This window comes from Theropithecus gelada, chromosome 1 (genome assembly GCF_003255815.1).
Source record: "Theropithecus gelada isolate Dixy chromosome 1, Tgel_1.0, whole genome shotgun sequence".
NCBI lineage: Eukaryota > Metazoa > Chordata > Mammalia > Primates > Cercopithecidae > Theropithecus > Theropithecus gelada.
Window position 1 is genome coordinate 155120150 of NC_037668.1, and position 17425 is coordinate 155137574.

General features: G+C 41.6%; 1 protein-coding gene across 8 annotated transcripts in view; it reads right to left on the bottom strand.

Annotated features, from left to right (window-relative positions):
• HHAT (hedgehog acyltransferase) overlaps positions 1-17425 on the bottom strand; it is a 345552-nt gene that overhangs the window by 154902 nt on the left and 173225 nt on the right. For all 8 annotated transcript variants that reach the window (XM_025389801.1, XM_025389791.1, XM_025389780.1 and 5 more), the window contains one exon: positions 7442-7477. In XM_025389801.1, coding sequence (XP_025245586.1) covers positions 7442-7477 — 36 coding nt within the window. The remainder of the gene's footprint in view (positions 1-7441; positions 7478-17425) is intronic.

The following is a 17425-nucleotide window of genomic DNA, read 5'->3' on the forward strand; positions in this document are numbered from 1 at the left end:
TACACAAATAAGATTAAAAAAAAAAAAAAAAAAAAAAAAAAAAAAAAAAAAAAAAAAAAAAAAGAAAGAAAAGAAAAAAAGCTTCACAACACAGAAAACCACCAAACCAGAGGGGAAAAAAAATAAGAGAGGAAAAAAGGAAAGAAAGATCTACAAAACCACCAAAAAACAATTAGCAAAATGGCAGGAGTAAGTCCTTACTTATCAATAATAATCTTGAATGTCAATGGATCAAATTCCCCAATTAAAAAGACAGAATAGGTCAGGTTCAGTGGCTTACATCTGTAATCCCAGCACTTTGGGAGGCCGAGGTGGGTGGATCATGAGGTCAGGAGTTCCAGACAAGCCTGGCCAACATAGTGAAACTCTGTCTCTACTAAAAATATAAAAAATTAGCCAGGCATGGTGGTAGACGCCTGTAATCCCAGCTACTCAGGAGGCTGAGGCAGGAGAATCGCTTGAACCCGGGAGGCGAAGTTGCAGTGAGCCGATATCATGCCATTGCACTCCAGTCTGGGCGACAGAGTGAGACTCTGTCTCAAAAAAACAAGAAACAAAACAACAAAGTGTTTTAAAATGAGCTGAAGATCTTAATAGACATTTCTTAAAAGAAGATACACAAATGGCCAACAGACATATGAAAAGATACTCAGCATCACCTATCATCAGGGAAATGCAAATCAAAACCACAATGAGATACCACCTCATCCCAGTTGGAATAGCTATCACCAAAAAGACCAAAAAAAAAAAAAAAAAAAAGGTCAAGTGTGGTGGCTCATACCTGTAATCCCATCACTTTGGGAGGCCAAGGCAGGAGAATCACTTGAGCTGAGGTGTTCAAAGGCAGCCTGGTCAACACAGTAAGACCCTGTCTCTACCATTAAAAAAAAAAAAAAAATTGTTGGACATGGTGGTGCATGCCTGTAGTCCCAGCTACCTGGAGACTAAGGCAGGCAGATTGCTTGAGTCCAGAGGCTGAGGCTGCAATGAGCCATGATCATGCCACTGCACTACAGCCTGAGTGACAGAGGGAGACCCTGCCTCAAAAAAAAAAAAAAAAAAATGCAAACAAAAGTGTTGGCAAGGATGTACAGATAAAGAAACCCTTTATATTACACACTGTTGGTGGCAATGTAAATTAGTACAGCCACTTTGGAAAACAGTATGGAGGTTCCTCAAAAAATTAAGAACCAAACTACCATATGATCCTGCAATCCCACTACTGGGTCTACATCCAAAGGAAAGAACATCAGTATATTGAAGAAATATCTGCACTCCCATGTTTACTGCAGCACTATTGATAATAGCCAAGAGATGGAATCAACTCAAGTGTCCAACAACAGATGCACAGATAGAGAAAATGTGGCATATACACACTGTGAAAGTTAATTATACAAATTGGATCACTCTTGTCATGCCCAACTAAATCAGAGTTGAGGGGCCAGGGAAGAAAAGCACTTGGGACACATAGCACCTGCTCCAAGAGTTAAATGTTCCACAAGCTTAGGTGCTGAAACAGCCTGCTGTAACCCTAAGACCAGTTTTACCTAATAGCTGCTGAAATGACCTCCCGAGACTCTAACACTGGTTTTATTTACCATCATCAGTCACCAATCAGAGCTTACCATCTCTCAAAAGCCTCTCTAGTGCCAATGAGCTTTCTTTCAAAACAATACATAACATTTCTCTGTCTAATACAACTCCCAACTTTCTGTTTGTTCTCTGGACATATGGAAGGCCACCTGGTCTGTATGTATGCCCTGAATTGAAACTTCTTGCTTCTCATATGTTTGTTTTTGAGACACAGTCTTGCTCTGTCACCCAGGGCTGGAGTGCAGTGGTATGATCTCAGCTCACCGCAACCTCTGCCTCCCAGGTTCAAGAGATTCTTGTGCCTCAGCCTCCCAAGTAGCAGGAACTATCGGTGTGTGCTACCACACCCAGCTAATTTTTGTATTTTCAGTAGAGATAGGGTTTTGCCATGTTGGCCAGGCTGGTCTTGAACTCCTGGCCTCAAGTGATCTACCTGCTTTGGCCTCGCAAATGGCCTCGCAAAGTGCTGGGATTACAGGCATGAGCCACTGTGCCTGGGGCCAAATAAAATGTTTTAAATTTAGAGATTCATCTCTATATTTTATTTGATTTTGGCAACACAATGGAATACTATGCAACCATAAAAAAGAAAGAAATCCTGTTATCTGTGACAACACGGATGGATCTGGAGGATATCATGTTAACTGAAAAGATCCAGACATAGACAAATACTACATGATTTCACTGACATGTGGAATCTTAAAAAAATTAATAACACAGTAGCAGAGAATAAAACAGTGATTACCATAGATGGGGTAGAGAGGGGAGGATAGGGAAAGACTGGTCAAGGGGTACAAAGTTTCAATTAGATAGGAAGAGTAAGTTCTGGTGTTCAATTGCACAGTAGAGTGACAATGGTTAATAGTAAGGTATTGTATATTATATCAAATAGTTATTGTATAATACCAAATACAGCATGTTCTCACCACAAATGACAAATGCATAAGATGACAGATATGCTAACTACCCCAATTTGATCATTATACAACATATATATCAAAACATCAAATTGTAGTCCATAAATACAAACACAATGTGTCAATTTTTTTTTTAAGTCATGATGTTATCCTGCTCCACTGAAAACTACTGCCCCACCTGAGGTGGTCAGACAGGAGCAGTCAGAGGTGGGGGACGGAACAAAACAAGTATCATTCATCTTTTTTAAAATATTATTTTTTAGCTGACAAAAATTGTATATGTTTATGGTGTACAACGTTTTGAAATACGTTTATATTGTGAAACGGACAAATCAAGCTAATTAACACATGTATTTCTTCATATACTTATCTTTTTTGTGGTGAGAAAGCCTAAAATCTCCTCTCTCAGTAATTTTCAAGAATACATCATTATTAGCTATTGTCATCCTATTATACAATAGAGCTCTTGAACTTCCTTTTTCTGTCTAACTGAAATTTTGTATTCCTTGACATTTCTTCATTCCCCACTCCCAGACCTTGGTAGCTACCATTCTACTGTTTCTATGAGTTCAATTTTTTTAGATTCCACATATAAGTGAGACCACATGTACACCTTTGTCTTAAAAGAGACAGTGCTGGCTGCAATTCTGAGTAAGATGGAAAATGCTGGCCAGGTGCAGTAGCTCACGCCTGTAATCCCAGCACTGTGGGAGGCCACGGCGGGAGGATCGCTTGAGCTCACGGAGTTCAAGATCAGTCTGGGAAACATGGCAAAATCCCATATCTATTCAAAGATAAAAGAAGAAAGAAAAAGAAACATGCCTCAGTCAGCAAGAACCAAACCAAAAATCATTTACTTTCTTGCCAAAGCTAAACTAAGCTAAACTTAAACAAGCCACCCTGTTATCTATAATGAAACAGAAATTTTTATTCTGTAATCTCTTTCCCCAGGTTGGTCAGCTTTTCTTACGCAGTGTCACATTAAGAACTCCAGCCAGTAGGCTTCTTCTGAGGCCATTCCTAGGTGAGTTGTGATTGCTGCTTCTGTCTATGATTTCTATAGGATGCAGAACTGAGCTCACTGAATTTTCCCACAGTCATCACAAAACACTAATACCAAAAATGCCCACATTTCATTAAGTGTGACAGCTCCTTCCTGACCCCATGGCTCAGTGGAGTACTTCAAGGTTTAAAAGGAAGCATGTCCCTCCTTGCAAATGCCTAGTCTGAGATCAAAGATAGGGCTCTTGGCTTTGTGGAAATTTACGTCATTCCAGAGAAGTCAACATGACTTCCATCAATTTAAAAGATGCAGCTGATTAATTTCAGGCATGCTGTAGTTTTTTTTTTTTTTTTTTTTTTTTTTTTAAGCCAAACACTAAGTATTCAATACAGCCTGACAAACCAAACTGCACATTAAGAGCTTGTTGGAGCTAATAAATGTAGTTAATCTTAGAGGGGAGGAGGAAACCTATGACAATTTCTCCCACATTTGCTCTTTTACAAAGGGAAGTATATTTTCTTCTCTTGGCCATTACAGAGTGAGAAGGATTCCTTAAGTACCATCCCTTTCACTCTTCCAACCCTCTAAGGTTTTCTCTAATGATATATTTACAAGAAAATGCCACTGCTGTCTGAGGTTACTAAGGGACCACTCACTCCCTCTAGCAATCAGGCTCTACTTCTCTCCACCTAAATGAAACTGCTGTCTCTAAGTCTAAAGGACACTTAAGACCTTCTGGTGGCTAAATACAAGAGTTCATCCCATTAAAAAGAAAAAAATACCCACTCCACCCACCCTCTCCACCAGCTGCCCTACCTTTCTTTCCTCCCCTTCACAGCTTATCTTCTTAAAGGAGCTGTTGCTGCCATCCCCTCACTGCTAACCCCACCATGCCCCCACCCTCTTCAACCTAGCTTCAGGGTCATTGTCCCAAAGAAACAGTTCTTATTAAGGTGTCCAGTCATAAATGGTGCTGAGTCCCATCAGGTTTGACTTCCCTCCCAAGCTGGGAGAAGAAAATACCTCCTTTTTTTTTTTCTTTTGAGACAGAGTCTCACTCTGTCGCCCAGGCTGGAGTGCAGCAGCCCATCTCGGCCCACTGCAGCTTTGGCCTTCTGGGTTCAAGTGATCCTCGTGCCTCAGCCACCCAAGTAGCTGGGATTACAGGTGTGTGTCAATACGCCTGGCTAATTTTTTTATTTTTAGTAGAGGCAGGATTTTTTCTCATATTGCCCAGGCTAGCCTTGAACTCCTGGCTTCAAGTGATTTGCCCACCTCAGCCTCCCAAAGTGCTGGGATTACAGGCATAAGCCACTGCACATGGTTGAAAATACTTTTTTTTTTTTTTTTTTTGAGACGGAGTCTTGCCCTATCACCGAGGCTAGAGCTTAGTGCCGTGATCTTGGCTCACTGCAAGCTCCACCTCCTGCGTTCACACCATTCTCCTGCCTCAGCCTCCCGAGTAGCTGGGACTAGAGGGGCCTGCCACCATGCCCGGCTAATTTTTTGTATTTTTAGTAGAGATGGGGTTTCACCGTGTTATCCAGGATGGTCTCGATCTCCTGACCTCATGATCCACCTGCCTTGGCCTCCCAAAGTGCTGGGATTACAAGTGTGAGTCACCAAGTCTGGCCTGAAAATACTCACTTTCTAAAGAGAGCTGCAAATAAAGAGGTGAGATCCACTCCATTCTGGGATTACTGCAAGATGGAGAACTGCCTCTGCTCCCAACCACCATCTTTACCACCCCTACCCCTTACTCCCAAGCTGGGAAGAGGAAAGAGGAAGAGACTCCTTGGAGTCATTAAGTTGTTTGCTTAGTGGGGCGCGCTGTCATGTGATGGGAGAGGAAGAGACCTACTCCCAGAGGCTAGGGATGCCTGCAAAACTAACCTCTCATTCCCCAGTAGGATAAGCAAGAAACCTGCTAATTTTCTCTGACCCCTGCCCGAATGAGGGAAAGGAAACACAGAAGACGGCACGGCAGGGTAGAGAGAAGCCTTACTCTCCCAATAGCGCTCGCTTCACAGAATGCTGGTTAAGGTGACCAGTTAGAGCATCTTCCAGTACCTGCCCAAAAGGGCCTCCTGCCAGAGCAAGGGGATCCCAGCCTCGGTCACGTTAGAGCCACTTGACCACTCCCTCTCCTTCCTCCAGACCCAACATAGGAGGAAGGGTTGGAGCCCAGAAGAAGGAAAAAGAGGAGGGATAGCAGAGGCAGACCCACCGTTCACTCCAACTACAAGCCTGGCAAGGGATAAGCACATGGAAAGCTTCAAATCAAATGTCTGTTTTTGCAAGTGACAGCATTCCCAGGCATATCCAAGTAAGTGGCACATGGTAAGCTTAAGTTATTTGCTGAATAAATGACTGTACAGCTTCTTCTCAACCTGCTTCACCCCTCTTGTCCTTTCTGTCTCATCTCATTCATTCCCTGCTAGCACTAATGTTTGCTGAAGGTTGATCCTATACAAGTTTCTGAATCTAATCATTGATAGGTGACTAAGACATGATCCCTGACCTCAAGAAATTTACTATAAAAAATAAGAGTACAAACTTGCATCCACTACAAGGCATTAAGGGAACAGTACAATGGGAGTTATACAAAGCACCAAAGACATTAAATAAAAAACTCGAACTACTCCCTGAAGTAATAATACATCCAGATTCTTCTGATCAGTTCAAATATGGAATGTTCATGCCTGCTTTCCCATGACTGCTGGTTCTTTGTCCTTCCTGCTAAAATGTATTTACCCTTGCTGTGTCGAAGATAGCAGTTCACACTCTACTATCTGTGGAGTAAGTATGGATGGTCCTGGAGAAAGCCAGGACCATCCATATTCCTTGAGTAGGAGGGAAGCCGAGGAGATTTCACTGTGCAGCCTTGGATGAGGCCTTGGAAAAGAGGTCAAAGAGGACAAGGCCTGCATGGCCTTACTCAGAACACCACCATATCTAGTGCAGAGGAAATGTGGTTTTTGGTGGGATTAACGGTGATGTCAATTATGTACACTTCCTCTCAAAGAGCATCTTACCAGTAGGGAGATGGCCACGCATTGTAGAGAACGAAACCAGCATAACACTTACCCAAAAATCACATTGAGTTTACAGACTGTTCATTATCAGGCTATTAGACAATGTTAACTAGCATTTAGAGATATATACTTGCAGAAAGCAAATCGCTTTACATAATTTCTGGTTTCCTTGTCATCTTTAGCTTGCAGTCTTTCAGCAACCATTTCTGCTTCCCTCAATAGTTCTGACAAGCATTTTAATGATCATTATTTATCATTATTAGAGTAATACATGCTCAATATTAATACATTTAGAAAACACAGCAAAACTGATAGCAGACAAAATATGCATATTCTTAAAACTATAATGCTGGTATATTTCCATTTAACCTCTATTACATTTAATAGCTATTTGAAATTAATATGTCCCATAAGCCAACTCTGGTAAAAATCACCAATAAACTAGGATATAAACTGTCATCTGTAATCTCTTTCAATTATGAACAAGGTTGTATCTTCACAACTATAAAGCAACTGAAAGATTCCACTTAAAAAGACTAAATTCAGTGGAGGGAAAATTGGTTAAGGCGGTTGTTTAATGTCTGAATACAAGCTGGCACTCCTAATTTTTCAATTAGTTTTTCCAGCAGCCTAGTAGTTGGAATTATACTTGTCTGAGATCTTACGTAACTATCACTTCAGAAATAAGCCACTTTAAACATTGATTTCTTTAATTGCTTAATCATGTGTGATTCTGGGAACCACAAAAAAACTAGTGTTAGCAATGTTTTCTTGACAAGTATATATATACAAATGCCATTATTTATCAAGATATTTAACAAGGATTTTCCGTTTCAGTCTTTCATAATAGACATGCTATTCAATGTTACCTAAAATAAAAATTATTGGCTTACCTGATTAAGAACTTATGCAGTCCAACATCAAAATACCTGTTCAAAGGAGACATAGACAGGCATATCAAGAAAAGATATTTACAGTAATGGTAGACTAGACAACTACCTATATAATTTAAATTCACAGCATGAATAAATGGATTGCTCTACCACAGTAGTTCTCAAGATGCGGCCGCTGGAGCAGCAGCATTCCTGGGAACTTGTTGGAATTGCAATTCCAGGCCTTCTCAGGCCCCACCTCAGACATACCAATTCCGAAATTCTGGGGATGGAGCCCAGCAATTAAACTTAACGAGCCCTCCAGGAGATTCTGGTGCAGAAACACTGCTCTCTAGTAGCATAAGTGTCTCAAGGGTAAGCTCTCTCAAGAAACAAAGGCCATGAGAGTGGATCTCCCAGGTACCTTCCACTTTTCCAATAGAAGAGTCCGTTTGTAATATTCATGTCTCAGATGTTCATTTAAAAAATATATATGTATACAAACACACACACACATATATATGTATACGTATATGGTTTATTTTTTTTTTCCTTGAGACAAGGTCTTGCTTTGTCACCCAGCCTGAAGTGCAGTGGTGCGATCACACTCACTGCAGCCTTGACCTCCTGGGTTAAACCAGTCCTCCAACCTCAGCCCCCAGAATAACTGTGACTACAGGTGTGCACCACCACACCTGGCTAATTTTTAATTTTTTTTAGTAGAGACATGGTCTATGTTGCCCAGGGTGGTCTCAAACTCATGGGCTTGAGCAATCCTCCCACCTCAACCTCCCAAAGTACTGGGATTATAGGTGCAAGCAATCGCACTCAGCCCAAAATATGTTTCAAAAGCACAACACCACACTAGCCAAAGGGAAGAAGGTTGTGGGGGCGGTGGGGTGGGGAGAGGCTGGTGCGGCAGTGGCCTTTCAAGCCCCACCTAGTTGTAGTCCCTGGAGCTTTCCACCTGAGAGAACAACCCTGTCCCATCTCTGGGTCTGCCCTGAGCAGGGGATTGGAAGAGCTGCAGCTCCATGCACTAGCTGGGAGCCTGCCATTGTGCTTGAGCCTCATACCAGGCATCCCATAGCACTGGGCTATGGCAGACCCTTGAAGTCACAGCCTTTTCCTGACACCACCAAACTGGTACAGTCCATATAAATGACACTGCTTGGTTTCTCTAGCTAGCATGCTTGTTCCTCCCGAACCTCTGATCGTGTAGCCAGTGCCCTCCTCTCTCTTTGGGTCAGAGTGTGAGTAAAAAGACCAGGTGGCCGGTGTAGTCTCAGCTACTCGGGAGGCTGAGGCAGAAGAATGGTGTGAACCCGGGAGGCGGAGCTTGCAATGAGCCAAGATTGCGCCACTGCACTCCAGCCTGGGCGACACAGCAAGCCTCCATCTCAAAAAAAAAAAGAGAGAAAAAGACCAGGCGGCCAGAATCATGATGATATAGTTCCCCAGGCGGAATCACTGCTCCCAGCACCTAAAGGGTGGTGGTTGCATCCCACCCACGAGTCTCACCTCTTGGGTTGCCAACCTGACTGAGTAGGGCCTGAGTTAATTCTGTCCCTTTCAGACAAGGGGTAATGGATGCAGGAATTCACCCTCGAGGGGGGTCTGACTGTCCAGACCCCACCTGTCCCTAGCTTCTAGCTCCACCCTTGCCTTATCCCTCGAACATCCCATCATGCCTGGTACCTCGCCACCTGACATTTGACAGGTAATTACTGTCATTCCCTGTGGGATACCTTTAAATGACAAGATTCTTTTATGTACTTAAGTATCTGTTTACAGACAATGGACACAGCATAGGTGAGAATAAAGAAACTCAAAGCCAACACATGACAGACCTCATTTACTATATCACTGACCTAAAATAATTACATAATTCAGGAAAAACGGGATTAGAGATACATAAATTCCATTTATTCATAAGTCTTCTGCACAGAGCTGTTCTCTAAAGAGAGATCTACCTGTAGGCAGAGGTGATGTGTTTCATTTGAATTTTACATTGACCTGGAAAAGATGCTAAGTTCTTTCTAAAATTATATTTAACACAAATTTTTTAAAAATAGAAATGATCCCTTCTCTTAACCAAAACCAAGGCTACCTTGCTCAGCCCCATAAATAAATATCCACACCACAGACAGCAATTTTAAGGTTGCCACATCTATAATATGGGAGGTAGAAGTATGTGTAGATTAAAACAAAGATTTCAGCTTCCTTCACTCATCCAAAGCTTGTAGAGCCTTTTCAATTACATTGGGAACAGACAGCAATAGACTATTCCAGGAATCACAGGACAAAGCAGACATGGAAGAAATCAGAGATCCGCAGTATATACTGGGGTAGGAGGAAGGCACTGAAACAGTAATGAAAAACCTGATAATAATGAGAAATTATATTTATTGTTTAGAATCTGGCAAGTACTATGTTTGGTGCTCACATACACATGCCGGTGAGGCAGGTACTGGTATCCCCGGAGCTGACAGCCAGTAGAAAACAAAACTGGAAATCAAACTGAACCCTAAAATGCATGAATTACTTGTTCTTCCCAAGCACCCCACTAAAAGCAGGGTTCTCACTGCCTTTCGTTATTACTAATTGAAAATGACTGCCCATGTTAAAAGCTGATGTCTTCCCGCTTCCACTTCATTTCTGCTTCTCCCAGCACGGCTGCCCTGCTCCAGGGAAGCCCACCTGCTTCTTCTCCCACCTGCTTCTTCTCCCACCTGCTTCTTCTCCCACCTGCTTCTTCTCTCACCTGCTTCTTCTCCCACCTGCTTCTTCTCCCACCTGCTTCTTCTCTCACCTGCTTCTTCTCCCACCTGCTTCTTCTCCCACCTGCTTCTTCTCCCACCTACTTCTTCTCCCACCTACTTTTTCTTCCCAGGTTCCACCCTCCTCCTTGGTCTCAGCTAGCCAGGCTCCACAAAGTGATGGAAGTTCAGGTAAGTGGAGACGTACATTATTTGTCCTTTTGTTTCTGGATGACTATCAGTTTAAAAAAAATAAGGTTCACCCAACTCATGCCAACACCATCATTCTCATTCAACCTAGCCATGGCCTCCAGGGGATGATGTGGTAGTCAATTCATTTCTTTCCATTTCCAGGTGCCCTTCCTCATAGAAACGGTGGCCAGCCAAACCAATTCCCTCTCCCATCTCCTCCTCTACTTGTAACATGAGGCCTACCTAAGGACACTAAGCTTTAGCACACCACCTACTGAATATTTAAAAACTAAATATATTCGAAACCATCTCTGTATTATAAAACATAACAATCTCTGAAAGGCAAAATGTGTCTTTCTTATTCAACTAATAGCCAGGAAATTATCCATTCTTATAGCCCTGAAAGATTTCCATTGCAAAGCACATCTTAGGGCTTTGAAAATACTTCCCAATGATAATTCTGTGTAGACACCCAATACATGAAAGGATGAATGTATCTAAAAATTAATTCTAGCTCCAGAGGTGGGACAAACAGCAGGTTTTTAAGAAATCACCTCTAAATATAAGAGCCCTTACAATGACTACAAGATATGGGTAGAATATACATAAGCTTTAATTTAATGCTGCTTCTCACATTCCTTGGATCATGTGAGAAAGAAAGGCAAGGTTAGGGGAGAATAAAGGGTTATAGTTTCTCACTATGCAGGCACAGTACAGCGCACACAGAGTGGAGAAGGGGAGATGTTAATAGTAAAAGCCAACACACATACAGTGGTTAGCATGTACCAGGCACTCTTCCATTCTACACACATACACACAATTATGTTTGCAGTAACACTATGAGGTAGACAGGTACTATTATCATCTGCACCACAAAGGAAGAAACAGAAGCACAGAGAGGTTAAGTGATTGTTGGTTAGGGGTAAAGCTAACACCTGAGCCCAGATAGTCTCCACTAGCCAGAAGACCCTCCAGGGAACAGTACCTTGGTTTTGAGGAATGAATAGTAGGAATGCACCAAGATTAACTTCCTGAGTTTGGTTATTAGAGGGCTGAGTATCCCAAATCCAAAAAATCTGAAATCTGAAATGCTCCAAAATCTAAAACTTTTTGAGCACCAATGAGATGCTCATAAAAATGCTCATGGGAGCACCTTCAGATTTTGGATTTTTTAATTTGAGATGCTCAACTAGTGTAACTGCAACTATTCCAACATCTGTAAAGCTCAAAATCCAAAACAATTTCTGGACCCAAACATTTCAAATAAGGGATATTCAACCTGCATATTGCAGTTATTTAGTTGGTGCAAAAGTAATTGCATGTGGTCTTGGCCATTAAAAGTAATGAGAAAACCCACAATTACTTTAGCACCAACCTAATACATAGGAAAGTGTCCTTGGAAGCATACGGTGAAGTATTTAGGGTGATGATGCTTCATGTCCACAACCTAATCTCAAATAATTCAGGGGGAAAACGTTACATGTACCATGCTTCTAATGTTTGTGACTTTAAGATTATTTCAACATTTTAAAAATGAAAGATAAAACAGAAAGCACACTCCTTGCAAAATAAAGACAAACAAGTTCATGTTTTTTGTATATAGAAATTAACAATGCATCCTAAAATCAGAATCTACTGTCTATAACTCTAATTAGTTTTTCCTCCTATCTTTTGTTTTTGAGCTGTAAATGAGTGAACATATATAAAATGAAAATCAAGACCACATGATAAAACCAATGATACCTATCTTACTGGCTGGAGAATGAAGTGGTCCATAAAGCTGCTCTTTATAAGAGTCATTATCTTAGTCTTACCAACTTCACCACCAATAAGTCAGGCAACATATTTAATACGATGCTAAAGGTTTGGCTTAAAGAATGTATATGCCTTTCATCCTGTTCCCATTAGAAAGAAATAAACCAAACATATTTGAAACTATAAACTGTTATTTAAATTTATGTGGTATTTTAAAAATAAGTTATTTCATCATTACCTTAAGAATTTCAAGTATCATAAGAGAATATTACTCTATCCAAAAGAAAACTGTGGTCTACCCAACCAGAGGTCTAGCCTTATGTTACCAGAATTCGTGGACTTTTGCAGCTTCCTCAGAATCATGAGTCAATTCTTTTATCATCATTATTATTACATATTGACATATTATAGTCATATATATTTATAGGGTACAAAGTGATAACTATGATTTTTGAACATAATATGGAATGATTAAATCGAGCTAATTAATATATCCATCACCTCAAATATTTAACATTTTTTTGTGATGAGAATATTTGAAATTTACTCCATCAGTGATTTTGAAACGTTCAGTACGGATTTCCTCTTTACCACGGTAAACCTAACTCATGCTCCTTCCAAAGAGTTAAGGGGTGGGGCCTCCCCTGTGGGGCCATCTTTAATTTCAAAACACTAGCAATACAATGAATTCTAGAAATATATTCTCATGGCCAGGCGTGGTGGCTCACACCTGTAATCCCAGCACTTTGGGAGGCCAAGGCAGGTAGATCACAAGGTCAGGAGTTCAAGACCAGCCTGGCCAAAATGGGGAAACCCCGTTTCTACTAAAAATACAAACATTAGCCAGGCATGATGGTGGATGCCTGTAATCCCAGCTGCTAGAGAGGCTGAGGCAGGAGAATCACTTGAACCCAGGAGGCGGAGGTTGCAGTAAGCCGAGATTGCACCATTGCACTCCAGCCTGGGCAACAGAGCAAGACTCCATCTCAAAAAAGAAAAAAAAAGAAATATATTTTCATTTAGTTTTTTTATACAGATGCAAAAGGCACCTTAAGGAGCTACAGTAGGAAAAGAATATACATTGTTTTCTTAGAAGTATATGCCAAACACTGGGCTAAGCACTCTGTATATCCTAATTTTTAATCCTCACAACAACCCTGTTAAATAGGTCCTATTTTATGAAGGCTTGTGTCTTTATTCCCAGTCTCATGGCTATCAAATGCTCAGTCAGGATCTAGCTTAGAGCAGACACCAAAGTCTGTGCTTTTTCCTTCATATATTCAACCACAGACTCATTTAACAAATATTTATTATGTGCCTATTCTGTGCTAGATACCGGAAATTCAGTAATGCACAGCACGTAACCTCTGCTTCAGGGAGAATAGAGCCTAAAGGGATGGAAAAGTCAACAATAATTTCAATGCAGCGTGACTGATAACTAATCAATCATTCTCTCCCACAACAGACCAAAAACTTCATAAGGGCAAGAACCAGAGCTTGCCGGAAAGCAATAAATGTCGTTGAGTGAAGCAATGTGTGAATGGTACGCCCGTAATAAGGCACCAATGCTTCTGTCTGCTCTGGCACTTAGCATCGTACACTGAAGATAGAAGAGGCTCAAAAGTAGTTATTTAATACATTGAATATTTTATGTAAGTGCATAAAATAAACACCCACAGATAAAAATGGGGGTTCTCTTCTGCAATAAGATACTGATCAAACTGTAGCACAATCATTCTTATCACCTTTTAAGGAAATAGTCTCACTGCTAACCAGCTCACAGAAAACCAGGATTTCCTTATGACGAGGCATAAGGAACATGGATCCTGTACATATTATTCTTAGCTCCTTCCAGAAATTAAAAATAGAAAATCTCGTACGATATGCAAGTTTTGTTATCTGCACATCAATTGATAGCAGCCACAGGGAGGCAGATTCCAGCTTGAGATAAAAAGAAACTGGAATAGATGACCTTTAAGATTCCTTTAAGCCTCAAGTTTCCAAGTTCGTGTTTCAGGCACTTTCAGGCAGCATCTCTAAGTATGAGTGCTCCCTCCCACAGCAGCAGCTCCTGTCTGATTACCATCAGCAAATTAGTAGACTGTGCCTGGGCTAACACAACTATGGCAGCCCTGGCAGTTTATTTATGATTATGACTGCTGTACTCATTAGAGCCTCGCAGTGCATCAAAATTAGGCTTGTTGGGCCTGACAAAGTGGTGCTGCCCATATGCTTACTCACAGCACAGAGGTTTATATATCACCTAGCTTAGAACTGCTCCTTTGACGGAGGAGGAATGGGGGCCACACAGCACGTCCATGGCAGAACTCAGACCAGAACCTATGGCCAGCTCCAGGACTTGTTCTGCACCAACAGGCTGCCTGCCCTTTGGGGTCCTGTCCTTCCTCCCAGGCTAATCTTGGCTGGGTGGGAGCTAGGGATAAAAACAGCAATGGACTATGGCCAGGAGTGGCAATACCATACAACTGAGGTATGTTTTAGAACCACTGTTGTCATGGCCACTAAGGATGACACAGGCAAGGTAGCATGTAGACAATATACCAAAATTCAGCTCTCAATCCTTGCCTCCACCTCTTCCATTTTCAATCTTCAGTCTTTTGTCACTAGACTTGTTTATCCCATTAATGGGCTGCCAAAGTTCAGCCTTTACATTCCTGCCTGGGAAGTTTGAAAACTAATTTGCACAGCTGGGGGTAAAAACCAAAGCACATCGCTAGGGTGACAAAGTTGATTTACCTAGACTCAAGAAGCCCTGATTAGTTCTGGCTAGCCTACCCAACCCAATTTTAGACAGCAGAGAAGACCTGAAAGTGTATCTACCCTAACCTTCTCCTCACTTGACTAATTCGGAAGCACAGAATAAGGAACATGAAATAATTGAGATACAACAAACAGCAGAGCTGAGGCTGATCGACCAGGCCCCCTAGACCCCAGCTTTTTGTTCAAAGTGTCCCAATGCTGCCCTCCTCTCAGTCTCAAGCAACATCTTTATTTTCTAAGGATGCCCGAGGCACAATTCTTGGAATAGGCTTACTGATGACATCATATAGTAACTGGCACCATATCATACCATCTTCAGCTCCATCTGTTATCCTACATCTCAACCTGCTCACAGTCAAGAATAAAAAACCGGTCCAGGTGTGGTGGTTCATGCCTGTAATCCCAGCACTTTGGGAGGCCAAGGAGGGTGGATCACCTGAGGTCACGAGTTCAAGAACAGCCTGGCCAACACGGTGAAACCCCATTTCTACTAAAAATACAAAAATTAGCCAGGCATAGTGGTGGGCACCTGTAATCCCAGCTACTTGGGAGACTGAGGCAGGAGAATCGCTTGAACCCAGGAGGTGGTTGTTGGAGTCGAGATCACTCCGCTGCACTCCAGCCTAGTCAACACAGCGAGACTCCATCTCAAGAAAAAAATAAAAAAAGAATAAAAAGCTACGCCGGGAACATAGTGAGAAGTGAAAATGAACTTAGACTAGCATGATCCCAGTTGGCAGTCAAACACGTTTGGTGAAATACCAAGGTCTGATGGAAAAGTAGAAAACAAGTCCTGGGAGGACAAACTCCTCGGAACAAACATGGTGAAAACAGTCCTGAGTTATCACGTGACATGCTCTTATGGATCAGACAAGTGTGTCTGCCATCAGATCATCAGGAAGGAGGGTCTGGAAAAACAGCCCACAAGCCTGAGATCTAGGCATTTCACTGCTGAAGGAAAGGTGAGAAGGCACCAGTCCCAGGCATCATCAGCTCAGGAGTGAAGACATTTCCCCAACAACAGTGGAAATCATGACACACTGAATGTAGAATTAGAAATTCGAGATCTGGATTCTGACTCTACCACTTAATAGCATTTGACCACAGGCAAAAAGTTAATCCCTTCATGGCTCTGTTTTCTTAACTGTGGCATGGATACAGTGATACCAACAACAGAAAAGGGAATGAATGTAGTAGGTACAAATGCTTCAATAACGTTCTACAAATGTTCAAGATTGTTTTCTCTCCTCCTTAGACGTCATTAAGATTCCTAACAGAGTATTCTCCAAACTGTATGAATGCTGTGATTATCCAGGAAATATGTATCGAGTACCTTCTAGATGCTCAATAGAGCTACAAGAGATGCTTAGGATACAGCAATGAACAAGAGAGTTCCTACCCTTGTGAGTATTCTGGAAACAAGTCCTTTACTGGATATGTAATTTGCAAATATTTTCTCTCAATCTATGGTTTATCTTTTCATTTTCTGAAAATGTCTTTGAAGCATAAAAGTTGTGAATTTCAAAAATCCAATTGATCGATATTTTTCCTACTGTGGATCATGATTTTGGTGTTATATCTAAGACATCTTTGCCTAACCCAAGATCTTGAAAATTTTCTGTTTTCTTCTAAGTTTCATAGTTTAGCACTTAAAGTCCATCATCTATTTTGAGTTAATTTTTGTGCACGGGGTGAGTATAAGGGTCTAAGTTCATCTTGCATTTTATCTCTTCATGTAAAAACGTCTATTGGACACATTTGCCAAATTAAAGGTCACTGGCAACTTAGAGGACTAGTTTCATTGAGCGGTGGAAATGGAAGCCAGACTAGAGCCAAGTAAAGAGAGGATGAGAAGGAGAGGAGGACACTACCCAGTGTGGGTAGTTCTTATGAGTAAGAGTTATGTCCTGAAGGAGAAAAGGAACCATAGTCACCGAAGAAAGATGAAACAAACAAGGTTGGTTTTTGTTCATTTGGGGGAAAGTCTTCCATTGTACCGGTGATAGGTACAGAAGATTTAAAAGAAGATGAATGCAAATGGCAGTGATTTGGTGGAGACAATATTTTCAAGAGTATAAAGCAAAATCATCAGATGAGAGAAAAGTAGACAGGAGTTACATGTGGACATGTTTGCTTGTTTGTTCTGAGGGAAGGCCTGGCTTCCTTTGGGGACTTACCTCTCACCTACTGTGTCCTGTTCTAGTGGGACAATTAAACCTTATCCCTGCCTGCTAGAACCATGGGCAAGGCAGCCAGGCTAAGTAAAATTAAATCTTGAATATATAGTGGCTCATGCCTGTAATCCTAGCACTTTGGGAGGCCAAAGTGAGCAAATCACTTTAGGCCAGGAGTTCGAGCCCAGCCTGGCCAACATGGCAAAACCCTGTCTCTACCAAAAATACAAAAATTAGCTGGGTGTCATGGCACATGCCTGTACTCCTAGCTACTCGGGAGGCTGAGGCAGGAGAATCATTTGAACCCAGGAGGCGGAGGCGGAGGTTGCAGTGGGCCGGGATTG